Source organism: Anthonomus grandis, chromosome 7 (genome assembly GCF_022605725.1).
Source record: "Anthonomus grandis grandis chromosome 7, icAntGran1.3, whole genome shotgun sequence".
NCBI lineage: Eukaryota > Metazoa > Arthropoda > Insecta > Coleoptera > Curculionidae > Anthonomus > Anthonomus grandis.
Window position 1 is genome coordinate 1,085,119 of NC_065552.1, and position 19,131 is coordinate 1,104,249.

At 33.0% G+C, this 19,131-nt stretch overlaps 1 protein-coding gene across 1 annotated transcript in view; it reads right to left on the reverse strand.

Annotated features, from left to right (window-relative positions):
- The window catches only part of LOC126738246 (putative protein TPRXL), a 249,488-nt gene extending 231,161 nt beyond the window's left edge, over window positions 1-18,327 (reverse strand). The window contains exons 1-2 of the mRNA XM_050443486.1: window positions 17,796-18,327; window positions 7,348-8,132 (exon numbers count right to left, since the gene is read on the reverse strand). Of these exons, the coding sequence (XP_050299443.1) occupies window positions 7,348-7,381 (34 nt within the window). The 5' untranslated portion in view covers window positions 7,382-8,132; window positions 17,796-18,327. The remainder of the gene's footprint in view (window positions 1-7,347; window positions 8,133-17,795) is intronic.
- Window positions 18,328-19,131: the final 804 nt, after the last annotated feature.

Here is a 19,131-nt window from a genome sequence, read left to right on the forward strand (position 1 = left end):
ATGTACCCCAGAATGGAAGGGCGTATCGAAGGTGCGATTCAAAAAGGGCAAAATAAACTGTTCTAGAAGTAGACAGGCTAAGCTCCTTAGAAATTGATCTTAACGCAAAACAAGCGGAACTTAATTTTCTTGATAAAAAGTCAATATGTGTGTCCCATTTTAACGAGTTGTCAACAGTTAGCCCTAAAAACTTTACAGAATCAACTTCGTCAATTGTTGCATTACCAAGTACAAAAGATTGCAAGGTATTTTTATAGGACAACATTTTAGATTTGGAAATGTTGAGACAAAGGAGATTAGAGTCGCACCATGATTTGATAGTAGTTAAGTCACTTGATACGGTTCTATGAAGTTTAGAAATATCCGGATTACTCCAGGTAAAACTAGTATCATCAGCAAATAGACAGACTTTACCGTTAATATTTAGATTAGCAATGTCATTGATGAAGATAAGAAACAAAATAGGGCCAAGTACGGAACCTTGAGGCACTCCACTTTGTATTGGCTTGCAGGAAGACATAGTCGAATCAATTCTCACAGCTTGACTTCTGTTACTGAGATACGACTTAAACCATTCAAAAGGCGCTCCTCTGAACCCGTAATATTGCAACTTTTTTAATAAGATGTCATGATTAACACAATCAAAGGCTTTAGAAAAATCACAGAAAATTGTTGCTGTAGGGTGTTGGTTGTTTAAGCTAGAGTATACATTATTAAAAAGGGAAAACATAGCATCATTTGTGCATTTGTTATTTAAAAATCCAAATTGATGGGAAGTAAGTATTTTATATTTTAGCAAAAATGATTGAAGTCTTTTTTTAACCAATCTTTCAATAATTTTTGAAAGTGTGGGAAGAAGAGCGATAGGGCGATAGTTGGAAGACTGATCTTTGTCTCCTCCTTTATGTAGTGGAATTATTATCGCCAACTTAAGGCAGTTAGGAAAATCACCTTTTTGAAAAGACTGATTAATTAGAGTAATAAGATGACATAATGTACATTCGGGCAGATTTGAAAACATTTTGAGAGTAAGTCCATCAATTCCAGAAGAGCCTTTTTTTTTGATTTCCCTAATTGAACTGCAAAGCTCTGGTAACACTACGGGCGTAAAGAAGAAGCTGTGGAAATTCTCATTTGCAATGGGAAGATATGAAAGTGGATCATGGGAAGGAGTTATGGTACTCATTAAATTATTTGCCACATTTACAAAATAATCATTAAGGTTCTCAGATGAAGTGGAGATAGTATTCGACAAAGAAGGCTTATTTCTCAAAGCATTAACAATCGACCATGTTTCCTTAGCCACATTTTTAGATTTAGCCAGTCTCCTATTATAGTTAATATCCTTGGCGGCTTTTAAAGTTCTCTGATAAATCTTTTTGTAAAGTCTTACGTACTCATAAAAAAAGCGCTGTCTGAAAATTTCTTAAGATGAGATAATAAGCGCATGTTCTTAGCAGATGTACGCAAGCCTGGGGTAGACCAGGGGTTATGTTGCTTCTTTTTAAGAGGTCTCAAAGGAAAGGACTTGTGAGAAAAACTAGATAGCGTTTTTACAAACCTAGAGAATTCTGAATCAACGTCGTCAGAGAGAATATTCCAGTCTGTTGATTGACAAAGTTGCCTAAAATGTAAAAAAATTTTATCCGAGAAAATACGGCCTAATTTGCGTGGAACATTTTAACTTTTAAAATTAGTTATGGAAAACTTTGTTAACATTGCTTCATGGTCTGAGAAACCTGGGCTTAAAACAGTACAATCGACGAAATCTGGCTCAAAGGAAGATACGACATAATCTATTGTACTAGAGCTGGTTTTAGTTATTCTGGTAGGTGATTTAATGTGCATGATTAAGCCAAAAGAGTCGAAAATGGACTGGAGAGATTCTTGAGCAGCACACACACTGGAAAAATCAATGTTTAGGTCGCCACATAAAATGAGTTTGCTTTTTAACGGCAGAGAATCAAGCAAGCTTAGTAATTTTTGGAAAAAAACATTAACGGCAGCATCAGGTGTTCTGTAAATACAAACAACATAAAGATCAAAATTATTATTGTAGACAATGGAAAATTCAAATATTTTTTCAGAACCTAATTTTCGAACCTGGTTACCATTGAAAAGTCGTTGCTAGTAGATAATATCACAGTACCTCCATGAGTTAGATTTGTTCTATCAAATCTGGCAACTGTAGTGTAATTATCCACCATCACAGGCTCACCAACATGCAACAAATGTTCAGTTATGGCAACGATTTCTGGAAAATGAAGCTCTTCTAGTAAAAGAAATAGATCATTAGTTTTATGTCTTAAGGACTGAATATTTAGAGAGAAAATACTAAGCTTGCCATTGTCCAGTATTTCAGAGGGTGCTTGATCCTCTGTTCGCGTCAAGTCATTTAAAAATTTTTATTCCTGGCGGGAGATCCACCAGAATAATAATTGCTATGACTCTCTCTGATTTCTTGAAGGCGTAGCAGCTTTTCTGATGAGAAGAAGGACCTAAAGGCTGACAGATCTGCTTCAACTTCAGTTGGACCAATACCATAGGCATCATGGTAGCGAAAGTAGAGCCTCCGCAAAGAGTCCACGTCACCAGGAAGTCCCTCTGATGCAAGTGCCAATCGGATGCTGGTGTTGGTATGTCCTACAAAACACACACTGGAGGGTTGATCATGCAGATAGGCAAGGAATAGCCTAAGAGGTTTTAAGATGGAAGGGTCTCTCAGTCTGGCCAATAAATAGCGACCATCAGTCGCATCTGAGTCTCTTGATAGCCGCACTATTGGTGGAGTCAACGGGTCCATATTTGCTGCTTTATTCGCCACTGAATTATTATCGATGACAAAATCAACCTCTAATAATTCTGTTGCAAGGGACTTAGAGGCAGCAATGGCCTCCCTATCAGAACTAATTTTCAAAGATTGAACCTCTCTGGATATTGTAGCAGATGTTGATGAAACTGAGCGATGTGGCAAGTTATGGCTGTCTGGAGAGTGAGGCTTAGACTTAGACTGGGAAGGCTTAGATTTGGGCGAGGTGGTACTATTTATTTGGACTGGCGCTTTAGAGGTTTCCAAACATGAATTTATGAGAGTGCCCGGTGGCCACATACTAATATCCTTCAGCCGCTTTAAGTGATTTAAGTTCTGCACACCAATTTTAAAGTCGGAATGTGCAATGTCCTTGGTTTTTAGCATTGGGAAACATCGGATAAATTCCGTCGTTCCCAGTTTTTCTTTGATAAAGTGTGCAAGCTGATTTCCGGTATACGAAAGTGGGATATTTGATACAACCACGTAATGCCATTCATCTTTGTTCATTGTGTTGTCTTTCGGTGACGTCGGAACCTCCGGGTCTGGTTTTTCTGTATGATCAGTCTGGCAGGCTATCGTCCTTTTAGTTACAGGTTGGTAACTTTTAACATTAGATCTTTCTGTAGCTAATTGTTCTATGGTGCGAGCCATTTGTTTAACATCTTTCCTCAGATTCACTACTTCACTTTTTAACTCTTCATTGGAAGAATCATGGACCTGTACCTTTACCGTCTCACCATGGTTGTCCATAAGAATTGATGACAGGTTAAAAATTTCCTGTTTCATATCTCTGATTGAATGGAAAAGAGATTCTTGTCCATTTTCAGAGACAGTATGGAGGCGATGAATGTCATCAATTTTGTCATAGAGATTCTTCCATTTGGAGTCGTGAGAATTTAAAATGTCGTACATCTCTGAAAACACTGGAAGAAGATCGTTATTCTTCTTTAGACAGGTTCCCAGAGCAGTGACATTTTCTAGAGATATCTGAGAGTTTTGCAGCTGCGAAACTTTATCATAAAGATATTTTAATGTTGGTGAATCACAAACACTGCAGAAAAATCTAATGTTGTTGTATTTCTGCTGATGAAGGACCTTCGTAGTTACCTTGTCCAGACCTGTGCAGCCCATACAGAAATTACGGCGGCATTCCCCACTGCAACGAAGTTTGTATTTCTCCATATCCGAGACGATTTTTTGGCAGGAATCGCACTTGAATTCGGCCATTATTCTCAAGTGGACGGTAGATGTTTAGACAGGAAAAACTCAAAAATAGTTCAACAGACAGAGTTACACAAGAACTAAATAGTTAGCGGGAAATGTTTTTTAACTAGAAAGCACGCACAGCAATTATGTTCAATATTAAAAGTTCAATAAATATCGAAAAAGTCAATGGTAGCTATACAAGGCCACGTTAAGTTACACCGGAGAAAGTTTATACTAGCGGAACGTAAACAGTAGAATAGGAACTAGAATTTATCAGGAAGCGTATGTATAGCGGAAAACACACCGTTGTAATTTTTAAACAAAAAAGTTTTTAAAACACGCGCCAACGGACGAAAACACGACCGTCTCGTACGACTGCTGCAAGTAGAATGAATTGTAATTCAGTTCTCTGATCAAGCATAATATTGAGCATATTTGAAAATAATGTAATAACATCTTTGGTGTACACATTCTGTTTGTTCAGAAGAGATGACATCTGGTCCTTAACTCCATCAAAGGGAGAGGTCAGGGAACCGTCGACCGGGGCTTTGAGGGAATTGCTATTGTTGCGTCTTGTCCCATTGGTGAACACATGTTGCCGCTGTTTGAATTAGATTTCAATGGTTTAGTAGAAACCTTGGGTTTAACACCCTGCGAGCGATTTGTACTAGGTCCGCAAGCACCCATGGAGACTCTTCTGACTTCAGTTCTGGCACATACCTTACATTTCCAATCATGTCTTCAAAATATCAAGTCAAATTGGGCATTACTCAATTCCGTACATCCCTCGTGAATCCATGTGCAGCACTTTTTGTCTGATTTCGTCTGATATCACATTCACAAATCGAGCATACATATCGATCCGCCATCCTGTGGTTAACCCACGATTGAGAAACTAGACCCAAGTGTAACCCTGCTCGCAAGTCTAGACCCAGCTTTACATGCTCGTCTGATATGTGACCTCGTGAAGTGAGCCCCAAGTTTAAAGAGAGAGAGAGAGAGAGAGAGATTGACTGGAGTATTTGACTTAACAATCAAAACAAACTAAAAAAGTGACAGGTCCAAGGTCCAATGAAAACATGCTGGAAAAAATTAATAGAAAAACAGCAATTTTCACCTTAATCAGTGGCGGAAACTGAACACATTTATTCACAGCGAACAAACACACCTTCAACTTCACTTTTCAAAAGTTCTCAGGATAATCAAACTTAATAAACTTGTGCGCTATAGCTTCTTTTTATTAAAGAAAACTCCGGCAAGAATTGTTTTAAAAAATACTGGATATATTAAAAAACACAACTAACTACTTGATTACAAATAAAATGGAAAAGTTAAAAATAAAGTAAAAGGTTTTAAACGGTAAAACGATGACGATGAAATTGAGTGCGCTACTCTCGATAATCTTAATACGAATTATAATAATTTTCACACACGAGCCAATTTGGTTGTTCGAAAAAAGGCTGATACCACAAAAAAATGCTGATCTGGCTGCGGAAAGTCTGAAGGTTTCTACGAGTTGCATGAAATTGATATTTTGTCCATTTAATAAAATTACAAATAAGCCGCTGGCGCCACTGAGGCGGTTAAGGATTGTACAAAACTCATAAAAACAGGTAAAACATCGGGACAATGTTAACGTTCTTCTCTATATATTTATTATATGAGAAAAAGGTGACCATGTATTAATAAATGATCATCCTCACTTTAAAATAGAAGGGCAGTCAAAAACCCCATTGTCCATGGGACACAGTGGGTCGCAATAGCCCCATCACCGTGTTATTAAGAGAAAAAAAACCCACTTTGAATTTTTCACATTATCGAGCAAACCGTGGGTATAAACGCGTAACGATGCCATCCATATTGTGCGAATGATACCGTGACCACAATATAATTTGCATAACGTGGTTATTTCAACTTTTTGGGTATAATATTAAGCGAAAATAGAATTTTATGCGTGGGCTGGTAAGTTCCATAAGCTCTAATGGAAGCAGTGTCTTGTCGAACAAAAGTATTTATAACTTTGGTTTTATTTAGGGTAGAGGAACGATGTTTACCTCTTTATAATTTAGAAGTATGGGGCTACAACTTGATTTTTTTTTAAGTTTTCATTTGTTATTGTTTTTAGGACAAGGACGCCTTAGAATTAAAACATTTTTTTGGTTCGATTTTTGTACACGGGATTTGATACAGGTCGCAACAGTTTTTTGAATTTAATGAGAGTTAACGGGCCGATTAGAGTTCACGTAAACTTGAACTGTATAGTTTTTTAATATTAAAGTATTTTTTTAACGTCGAAATTTGTGTTTTTTTAGATCTAACCTACAAAATTATATTCCATAGAATTTTTCATACGATTAATAGCAAACGAGATATTTAAGTAAATGTGCTCATTAAATTGAATTCAATCAGTGTTGGACCCATTTACTTCAGATATCTGGAAAACCATTGGTTCTTTGAGAAAAATAATTATAATCCATTTGGAAGAATGGAAAATAGTCTACAAAATTGTATTTTAGAATTTTTTTCCTAGGACAAATAGCAAACTAGTTATTCGGCAAAAATAGATTGAGTAAACCAAAGCCATCAAGTATTGGATTCATTTAGTCGAGATATTTTGAAAATCATTGATTTTTAAAGTGATTTGGAAGGAATGTGGAATTTATGATTTATACTTTTCACTTTAGGCACAACTACCTAGAAGAAATTAATAAATTTTTCTTTTATAGGCAGTTGATTTGCTTCATTCTACATTTAAATTTCTTCTTTTTCTTCTTCTTCCTTTTTAATGTCATTACCTGCCTGAAAGAAATTATTGAATTTTAGTTTTACAGGCATTTGAGTCACTTCAGTCCTTAATTCTTTTTCTTCTTCTTTTTTAATGATTACAGTTGCTTGGAATAAATTATTAAATTTTTCTTTTACAGAACTCTAGTTACTTCATTCCACATTTTCTCTTTTTCTTCTTCTTCCTGTTTAATGTCTTTAACTGCCTGAAATAAATCATTGAAAAAAAAAACGTTGGTATAAAACCCTAGAAATAAAAATTTATTTAAAGAAACCTAAAATTCCCGGAAGTTCTAAAAAATTATTTCAAAGGTCTAGAAAATGGTAAAAAATATTTCCAATTCCTGAAAAAACATAAACAAGGAAATCAATTGCCTAGAAGATATAGAGAAATAGAAGACCTCTCTCAATAGAAGACCTCCTGTAGGGACGCCACTGGCTAAATTTCATATAAACGTCTACAATATTGTTTAAGTTAAGACGGGTTAGTGGGGGGGTACACATAAAATAATTGTTAATAATCGAATTTTTAATGATTTACTTACATGAATCTGTCTCTTGCGCATGCACCGGTGGCATGGACAAGTGCACGTAGCCGCCCTTTAATCTCTTCTTAGTGCCCCCCTTGTTCGACAACAAACCGCCGCCCCTTTTCACGGCAGTTTCGTATATAACAGGGGTCACGTTACCGCCCCCGATTGTCACTAATACACTCTCTTTGCTCACGTCACTGCTGCCTGAATCACTTGAAAACTCACTATCGAGGTGGTCAATTGAAATATTTCTAGTATCACTTTTCCTTAGAGCTAAACGGTTGGAAGTGGTTCGAGGTGGTGGTGGTGAGGAGGAGGTGGACGAGTGAGGAAACAATGAGTGTCCCAAAACAAGAGCCGTAGCCGAAAACGCGAATAGTATGCGGATCAACGTGGGGGCCAGCGGGGACCACTTGGGGGCTGCGGTCGGAATTTTGACCAGCAACCGCCCTCTTCATAAAAACGAGACCACTGTAGCGCTTCTTCGTTATATTACAACCTTAATAATTAATTAATTGATATGTTGTTAATTAATAACAAACGGCTTAAGTGTACGTAAATACGGTAATATGACGAGACTTAAAATTATGGAATTACTGATTTTTTAAAACAGAAAGAAAAAATGGAATTTGAGTTAGTGTATGGGGAGAGAGCGCGCGCACCTCGGGTCCCTCCAACTGGATACGGAGTCTCTTTGAAAAGTGATGTGAAAGTGTTTTTTGAGGCATTTTTTGAGTGGGTTCGGTACCATTGTCTTGTGCTGGCGTGGGAAGACGATCTTAAGGATGTAGCAGTACCTGGAATGAAAAGAGATGGTGTTAGTTGGTGTTGAGGCAAGTTATATAAGTGTCAGCGGCAAACACTCGATTTGAATCAAGTTATCTGTACTAATTTCTAAATAGTAGACATTTTCACGTTCAGTTCCACAATAAAATTGTACTAAAAACTACTGTACTAAGAAATGAGTTTTTAGTATGTCAGTTTAAATGCAAGAATTGTGACAGCTGGAGAAATTCCTCTTTAGTACAATTTTAATACGAAAATAAGGGATAAATATTAACGGAACTTGGTACTATTTCAATATTTGTACTAAATACACCTTGTGCGTGAACAGAGAGCTTGCCTTAATTGATATGTAAGATTGCCTTAGGTTTAATATTCATTCATTAAAAATATCTGCTTGTTTATTTGTCAATGGTTACGTCATTTGCCGTTACTGTCATGATCAAAAATTTGGCGGGAGATTCAAATTAACAATAAATAAATTCACGTGAATTTTCGATAAGAATTTCGAACTTTAATCAAGAATGCTTGCTACAGGTCTTTTATACTATTTCATAAATTTTGGCACTGGTTTAACAGAAAATAATAAATACATGGATCCATGAGCATTGGGCGAAAAATTGATTTTTTCATATGGAACACTTTTTAGGTTCTTGGTGATATTTCGAGAAATTTGAGGAGTTACTCGGGATAGTTTTTGAGATAGATATAGTTGAAAATTGCCTTTTTTGACAGATGACCATAATTTTGACATAATAAATAAAATTATCTATACTTTCAAATAAATTAAACCAACATTTGAAAACCGTTTGAGAACCTCTGGAAATTGAGTGGAGGCGATTTTTAATTGTTTATATTTCAAAAACTCTTTTATCAAACTATACCGAGTGAGCCCTCAAATTTCATAAAATTTTACAGTGATTTCAAAAATGTAATAAAATATAGGGTGTCCCAATAAAAATAACTGATATTAGGCAGAAAATTGATTACTTCAAACGGGATACCCTATATATTATTTCATTTGTAGACTTCTGGGAAAATTTTGAGAAATTTGAGAGGTCACTCGCCATAGTTTGCTCGAATAGTTTTTGAGATATATACAGTTGAATTTTTTTTTGACAGATCGAATTTGACATTTTTTTGTAACTGTAGTGCAATTTGATATATTTGATAAATTTAAATAAAAATATAAAAAACATTTTTCTAAACATTGCGTAGTATTTATTTGAGAGCCTCTGTGATTTAATGAGAAGCAATTTTCAATTGTTCATATCTCAAAAACTCATTGACCAAACTATACCGAGTAAATCAAATTTCGTTAAAAATTTTAAAAAGATTGTAAAAATGTAGTAAAATACAGTCAAGTTATTTACATAAAACAATAAGTATTAGATTGGATACAGCATTCTTAATAATTTATGTTTAAGGTTTATATTTAATGTCAAAAAGTTCAGTTTAAGTTTCAAGGTGATCACTCACTTTAAAGTCCAATATCTCAAAAACTAGTCAAGGCATTTACATATAATAAAAAGTATTGGATTCAGCAAAGTATGGTTAACAATTTTTATTTAGGGTTTACTTTAATTCAAAAAATAGTTTTGAAGATATGCGACTTTTTATCCAGGGATGTCAAAAAGTTTTGTTTGACTTTCAAGGTGATCACTCACTTTAAAGTCCAATATCTTAAAAACTAGTCAAGACATTTATATAAAGTAAATAGTATTAGATTTAGGAATATATTCTTAACAATATTCGTTTAAGGTTTATGTCAGGTTAAGCTCTAAATTTGAAGATATTCAATTTTTTATCCAATGATGTCAAAAAGTTCAGTTTGACTTTCAAGATGATCACGCACTTTAAAGTCCAATATCTCAAAAACCAATTGAAGCATTTACATAAAATAAAAAATAGTGGATTCAAAAAAGTATGGTTAACAATTTTTTTTCACAGTTTACTTTATTTTAAACACCAGTTTTCAAGATATGCGACTTTTTATCCAGCGATGTTAAAAAGTTTACTTTTACTTTTAAGGTGAGCACTCATTTTAAAGTCCAATATCTTAAAAACTAGTCAAGGCATTCACATGCAATAAAGTTTGAAAAAAGGATTGTTATCAGCTTTTATTACCTGGGTGCTGAATTCACTGACGGAATGCCTAACAGTGAATGCAAAAGGAAGATCTAATTTGAATGTTTCTGTGGCGAATTTACACAGAATAATATATGGGGATTCTGTAAAATATCTGGATTTGAAAATGAGTCATGTACAAGAATCTGTATCGTACCATCATGATCTGGATCTAGATTGGCCACACACAAGGTGTTCTTAGTATAAAGTTTTATTAATATTTGTTAACAAAAAGGCATTTGAATTTACTTTAAATTAAAAGAAAAAAGTGGATAAATTGAATATTGCTCAGTGCTAGACCATGATGCAGATGGTCCCATCGCATAGTAAAAATCGATGGTCTCAGTTTCCTAATACATAAATATCATAGTGATTCCTTGAAGGTCAAAATTAAAAAAAAACACACACAACAGTCAAGAAATCCGTCCGTTAGATCGGCTCCTGCTAATAATGCCGGTCGGAAGTTTCGTCGTAGTCGTTGACCCGACCATTCGTCGCATTCCATTTAAATTATTATACCTGAAAAAACGACGAAATTTTAAAACAATAGTTCGCTTCCGGGGTCAAGGAGAAAAAAGGTCAAGGAACCTTCCGGATCGGTCGGTTGATGATCCGATTACTTAATCAGCAACAAAGGTGCATCATCTTTTAGTCAGAATCAGTTGGTTTCTCTGGTTTTTGCTCTAGTACTTTGATAGCAATTAAAAATTTATACCAGGACGCCACTGATCACCTTAAACCCGCCCCTCAGTATAGCAAACACTGTTTCCTAGCGAATCAGAAGGATGAGAGGGCGGAGTTACCATAGGCGTCCCTAGAATTATTGTCTTTTCCTTAATTAAAATGATAATATACATAGAAGCAGTGCTTGAAATTGAAGTTGGAAAAGATAAATGTTTCATAGAACTTAATCCAAAAAAATAAAATGAACACTTATTGGTATTACGTGTGCTCGCATATGTAACGAAACGTCTGCCATAGTTCGGTTTTTTGGCAGCATACTGGTAAATAGCTTGCGAGTTAAAAATATCGTTAGACGGACGATAAATCGACGTTGCCAATGTGTCTCATTAACTACCGGACTAAGTGGATGAAGGCACAATAGTAAATAAATAAATTAATGATTTTTAATGAGTTAGGTTTGAGTCACTTTAAGGTGGAATATCTCTGAAACTGGTAGAAAAATGCGAATTGAATACAAATTGGACGAGTCAGAGAAATATTTTTGATAATTTTTGTTTAAGGTTCATTTCAGTTTGAATAATAGTTTTGGAGATATTAATTTTTTTATCCAGTGACGTCAAAAAGTTGAGTTTGACTTTTAAGGTGAGCACTCACTTTAAAGTCCAATGTCTTAAAAACTAGTCAAGGCATTTATGTGCAATAAAAAGAATAAAATTAAAAAAAGAATTCTTAACAACTTTTATTACAAGTTCCCTTTAGTTTAAATTATAATTTTGAAGATATTCAACTTTTTATTCAGTGATGTCAAAAAGTTCAGTTTGATTTCCAAGGTGAGTACTCAATTTAAAATCTAATATCTCAAAAACTAATCAAAGTATTTACATGAAATAAAAAAAATAGTATTAACAAAAGTATTCTAAATAATGTTTATAAGAAGTTTATTTTAATTATATTAATAATTTTAAAGATATTTAACTTGTTACCTAGTGAAGTCAAAAAGTTGAGTTTGGCTTTTAAGGTGAGCACTCACTTCAAAATCCAATGGCTTAAAAACTAATTAATGTATTTACATGAAATAAAAAGAATAATATTAATAAAAGTATTCTAAACAACGTTTATGAAAAGTTTATTTTAATTAAATTAACAATTTTAAAGATATTCAGCTTTTTACCCAGTGATGTCATAAATGGTCAATTTGACTTTTGAGGTGAGCACTCACTTCAAAATCCAATATCTCAAGAACTAATCAAAGTATTTACATGAGATAAAAAAAATAATATTAACAATAGTATTCTAAACAACGTTTATTCAAAGTTTATTTTAATTAAATTAACAATTTTAAAGATATTCAACTTTTTACCCAGTGAAGTCAAAAAGTTGAGTTTGACTTCCAAGGTGAGCACTCAATTAAAAGTCTAAAATCTCAAAAACTAATCAAAATATTTACATGAAATAAAAAGAATAATATTACAAAAGTATTCTAAACAACGTTTGTTAAAAGTTTATTTTAATTAAATTAACAATTTTAAAGATATTCAGCTTTTTACCCAGTGATGTCAAAAAGTTCAGTTTGACTTCCAAGGTGAGCACTCAATTAAAAGTCTAAAATCTCAAAAACTAATTAAAATACTTACATGAAATAAAAAGAATAATATTAATAAAAGTATTCTAAACAACATTTATTAAAAGTTTATTTTCATTAAATTAACAATTTTAGAGATATTCAACTTTTTACCCAGTGATGTCATAAAGGGTCAATTTGACTTTTGAGGTGAGCACTCACTTCAAAATCCAATATCTCAAGAACTAATCAAAGTATTTACATGAGATAAAAAAAATAATATTAACAAAAGTATTCTAAACAACGTTTGTTAAAAGTTTATTTTAATTAAATTAACAATTTTAGAGATATTCAGCTTTTTACCCAGTGATGTCATAAATGGTCAATTTGACTTTTAAGGTGAGCACTCACTTCAAAATCCAATATCTCAAGAACTAATCAAAGTATTTACATGAAATAAAAAGAATAATATTAACAAAAGTATTCTAAACAACGTTTGTTAAAAGTTTATTTTAATTAAATTAACAATTTTAAAGATATTCAGCTTTTTACCCAGTGATGTCAAAAAGTTCAGTTTGACTTCCAAGGTGAGCACTCAATTAAAAGTCTAAAATCTCAAAAACTAATTAAAATACTTACATGAAATAAAAAGAATAATATTAACAAAAGTATTCTAAACAACGTTTATGAAAAGTTTATTTTAATTAAATTAACAATTTTAGAGATATTCAGCTTTTTACCCAGTGATGTCATAAATGGTCAATTTGACTTTTGAGGTGAGCACTCACTTCAAAATCCAATATCTCAAGAACTAATTAAAGTATTTACATGAGATAAAAAAAATATTATTAACAATAGTATTCTAAACAATGTTCATTCAAAGTTTATTTTAATTAAATTAACAATTTTAAAGATATTCAACTTTTTATCCAGTGAAGTCAAAAAGTTGAGTTTGACTTCCAAGGTGAGCACTCAATTTAAAGTCCAATATCTCAAAAACCAACTAAAGTATTTACATGAAATAAAAAGAATAATATTAACAATAGTATTCTAAACAATGTTTATTCAAAGTTTATTTTAATTAAATTAATCATTTTTAAGATATTCAGCTTTTTACCCAGTGATGTCAAAAAGTTCAGTTTGACTTTTAAGGTGAGCACTCACATCAAAATCGAATATCTCAAAAACTATTTGAAATATCCTTATGGAACCAAAAACATGTGGTTAAGAAAAGCCTGTTTTACAAATATTATATGCATTCCTAGCCTATACAAGGTGTAGATTTTAACATATCCAGCGTCTTCTCCAGTGACGTCCTGACGTTTGACTGCTTGAAAACTTCAATCTGAATCAAAACAGGGTATAAGATACACACGCTTGTTTTTCGTGGAAAATCGTCTAGCCGGTTAATAAACAGCAAAATATTTTTGGAAAAACCTTTATAAATTACTTGAACGGATCCAGACTAAACAATATGCACTTCCGTGGAGTACACGCTTCGGTTCTCTGGATATTTTTAACTTTTCAGGTTGTTCCTATGGATTTTTGACTAGAAAACATCAGAAAGTAAAAGAAAGACCATTAGTTGTTTAGTATAGATGGTCCGATATGGTTTATTCTTTTCTTTGGTGCCCTGATTGACACCGACAGCACGCGGATGGTTGGCCCCAAGCCAAAACAGCCCTATTTTAGAATGACTGAGGTATTTATAATTTTGCGTTCCTCCTCCCGGTGGAACAGTTGTTGTTTGCGTACATACACACATAGTACATACATACTTGCCGTTTTATTATTAATTCTCTCTTGTTTTAGATTCCTGTGGGCTTCGAAAGGTCAAGCGGCAAACTCGCACACCGTCGTTTTCCAGAATTTAATTAGTTACTTAATTAATTATTTATTTTTGAACCTAGATAGAAGAAGTTTCACCTGATGGGACTCTTTGGATGAAACTTTGATTGTTAATCGAGGAACTGGAATCTAGGCCCATTATTTTGATTTACCCCAAGATGTTTTCTTGAATTTTCTTTTTGATTATGGCAAAGCTTTAATTGGAAAAAGTTGGCTGAAAAAGAGCCCAAGCTCGATATGTGTAGCCTTAAAACTCAAAAGGTTTCAATTTTCTCGAAAACGGCCTCGAGAATCAAATTCTTAGTAACGTCACGGTTTTAATTAGGAAAAACTAGTTGAAAAAGAACTCAAACTCGACATATTTATATTTAAAATTCGAGAAGTTTTAATTTTCTCGAGAAAAGATTCTCGAATTTAATTTTTAATAAAGTCAAAGTCTTAACTAAAAAAGCTTAGCTGGAAAAAAGTCTAAGATTAGTTTGCTTATATTTAAAACTCGAGAAGTTTTCACTTTTTCGAGAACCGTTTTTCGAATTTTATTTTAGTAAACGTCAGAGTCGTAATAAGAAAAAAATTGTTACGAAAAACCCTACTTGACATATCTCTATTTAAAATTCGAGAAGCCTCAATTTTCTCGAGAACAGCTTCTCCAATATAATTCTAATTATCGTAAACGTCTTAATTAGAAAATATTAGTTCAAAAAAAGGACAAACTCAAGATGTCGATTTTTTAAAACTTAAAATTTTCTTGAGAACGATTTCTCGAATTTAATTTTAATTAATTAGAAAATTAAGACGTTTACAATAATAAGAATTATATTGGAAAAACCGTTCTCAAGAAAATTGAGGCTTCTCGAATTTTAAAAAGAGATATGTCAAGTAGGGTTTTTCTTAACAATTTTTTTCTTATTACGACTCTGACGTTTATTAAAACAAAATTCGAGAAACGGTTCTCGAGAAAATGAAAAATTCTCGAGTTTTAAGTATAAGCAAATTAAACTTGTTCTCTTTTTAGATAACAGTTTTTAGTTAAGACTTGACGCTATTAAAAATTAGATTCGAGAAACCTTTCTGGAGAAAATTAAAACTTCTCGAACTTTAAATATAAATATGCCAAATTTGAACTCTTTTTCAGCTAATTTGTTCTAATTAATACCTTTTCGTTAATTGAAATCAAATTCGAGAAAATTGAAACTTCTCGAATTCTTTAATATTTTTTTTTTTTTAATATTAAAAATAAACATGTCGAGTTTCGTCTCTTTCATCTCTAATCTCATCTTTCTCTAATGAATTGAAATTAAATTCGAGAAGCCGTTCTCGAGAAAATTGAGGCTTCTCGAATTTTAAAAAGAGATATGTCAAGTAGGGTTTTTCTTAACAATTTTTTTCTTATTACGATTCTGGCGTTTATTAAAACAAAATTCGAGAAACGGTTCTCGAGAAAATGGAAAATTCTCGAGTTTTAAGTATAAGCAAATTAAACTTGTTCTCTTTTTAGATAACAGTTTTTAGTTAAGACTTTGACGCTATTAAAAATTAGATTCGAGAAACCTTTCTGGAGAAATTAAAACTTCTCGAACTTTAAATATAAATATGCCAAATTTGAATTCTTTTTCAGCTAATTTGTTCTAATTAATACTTTGTCGTTAAACTTAAAGAATAACCGTTTTATGCATATTATTTTACAGAAAAGTTAAAATATCTCAAAAAGTACTTGGTTTAGCTATAAGACATATTAAATAAAAAATGAAGGTATTTGAGGGACAAACTTAATTAGATAAAAATATACAGGATGTTCCATTTGAAAAATTTGAGATATTGCGTATTTAATTTCAGCAAGTTTGAAAGTTCTTTAAAAACACCCTGTATCAAAAAATTACAAATTATCATAGTCAGCTTAAAGGAGGTACCCTAGACTAACTGTGGTACAAGTTTCACAGGCGCAGAATAAATTTTAAGTTAATTATGATTTTTTAAATGAACCCTCTAAAAGGCAAAAAATAACATAAAAAAATTAATTACGTTGCAACGCCGCACAGAAATTTTAAAAACGTTATACGAAAGTAAAGTACTCTTTTTGCCTCACATTTTTGTACCATAATATACAGGGCGTACCGTTAAAAAAAAATCATATTTTATAGTAACTTTTTGTGACACACCCAGTATACATAAAAATATTTTTAGTTCGTAGGTTTTTGTCAACCCTACAACTTTGCTTTAGAACTTTTTGCTCTACCTCGTATAGTTAAGGCGCTATCTTAGCCGTACACCTTGTTGGCACATCCTGTATATATTATTAAATATTAGTATAAAAACAGTGCTATTAGATTGAATACTATGGACCAAAAACGGTGATTTTTCAAAAGAATTTCTTACTGGACAAACGTTTGGGGTGGGTGGGGGGGGGTAAAGGTTGTGTTGTTGAAAAACAATGTTTTTGCAAAAAATATATATTCAATATTTAATCTAATAACACTATTTGTTTAAATTTGATATAATTTTATATATAAATATTTAGTATAAAAACAGCGCTGTGAGATTGTATAATATGGATAAAAAACAGTGACTTTCAGAAGAATTTCGTATATGATATAGGTATATTCTACAGTTTAATAAATAAACCTTGACTATATACGGTTGATAAATGTCCTAATAGTTTAATTTGAAAACTGTATTTTTGAACTTAGATAATGAAAAGTTATCTAGAACCAAAAAACTGAACTTTTATCTAAAAAAACTGAATTTCCACTTATTTGCAATAAAAAATGGCATAATTACTACAAATTTAAATAAATAGTATTATTAAATATATATTTTCTGCAAAAACATTGTTTTTCATTAACCGTACCCTTAAATTCCCACCCACCCATCCCATACAACTTACCAATAAGAATATGTTTTCGAAAATCATTGTTTCAAAAATTTACTCAAAAATAGTTGAATAAATATATATGTAACGATAATAATATATGATGTTTTATTTGGATACTTAATAAGAATTTGATACTATTTTCATTGGAGTGCTTGAAAGCAATAAAATAATTTGTCTCTTATTGGCAATTGAATATCTTGATTTTGTAGTGGCTAAAATATAACTATTTCTAGGATACTTTAATAGCGATTAAGCTTTAAGATTAATAAAAAACCAATAAGAAGATAATAATTAACTCAAAGCCCAAAATAAAGCGATCATCAGAAACGCGTGAAAAATTCCGCAAACTTAATTTTATTTCCAGAGAAGCGAACGTTTTACGGTGCTCCCGCGCCGTATAACGTCACAGCACCGTGTCAATAACGAGTCGAGAAAATGTGAGGTTAAGTCTCCCCTACTGCATTTTAACAAAGAATATTCTTAAGGCATTATTCTTATGATATGCAAGCATTGGGTGGGGCAAACACCATCATCATTATCATCACCTACAACACATCAAACCATACAAAGCTATCGTCAACCTACGTTATCTGTCATATACTGCGGCAACTCCCGTGGAGGTATTAGCTGATGATGCCTCCTTCCCTCACAAAACGAACACGAAACAACTGATAAAGTGTCTCATAATCGTCCTTTTCCGATTCTTTTTCTTAATATTATTGGTTTTAGTGGTAATTAAACGTCCTTAAGTGGTGGCGGCACCACCACCACCGAAACTCTTATCCATACCCCCCCTCCCCGCAGTAAAATTCAGTAATAGCAGCGGAAAATCGCGTGGCACCAAATCAGTCGGTTTCGGTGGCCGCTCAACTGAACCGCCAGCGCCGCCCCCAACACCGACCTCGTCGCCGTCATCGTTTATTTATTTATTAAATAAATTAAAGATGGCGATTAAAGTTGTTGTTAATGTTGCCGCCTCCGACCCTCGTCCCTTTTTTTTCTAATAATAAATTTTGAAATTTTCTTGTTATTTAAAATGTGTTGGAAAATCGACGACGCGAGAGTTTCCGTGCCTGCCTTTCTAATGGCGGTCGCGAACTGGTGCCTCGCCGGTTTGTTGGCCGGGGCCGATTTTCAGAGCATCGGATGGATGGCGGAGGATGACGACGACGGTGGCGGCGGCGACGACGTCGGGGGCGGCACGTCCAGACGCCGCCGACGGCGAACGGACGCACTTCGGGACGTCTCGGGAGGAGATTTCCCGTCGCGGCGAGTCAGGTCAGGTTGCCGGATCGGTTAATGTTTTATCCTGGTGTCTTACTTGGGGTGTTAGGTATATAATAATAATAATAATAATAATAATAATAATAATACGTAAAATGCACAAAAAGAAAACAACAAAACGCCCTATTTAACAACAATCAAAAAGTGCTTTCTTTATTTTTTTCTTATTTTTTTTATGCAATCTACAGACAAAGTCGTTTAAATGATTACAATTGGTCCTTAATGACTAATAAGCACAGTAAGTAAGCACTACATAGTACAAAATTTTAAAAAAATAGATTCTTTGCCCTCCAGATAATACATTAGGTAAGCTGAAAAAAAAGTAAAAAGGAAAAAAAAAACTTAAAAATATTCTACATTAGATATATTTTTGTTAAAATTTCCCAAATGGTTCGTAAAATATGTCAATATGAAATAGTAGGTTGGCGGCACTGGACATTCGAAAAATTGGCGACTTTTTAGAGAAGAAATGAACAATCTATATTATTATCAAGGATCAATCAATCAATCAATCAATCGCTTGATAGTCAAAAAATTTTACAAAAAACAAACAAAACATACAAAAATATTATAAAACTAGTAAAACAAATATACAAACTTATACAAATCAATAATTGTATTGTGGTCAAAAATACGA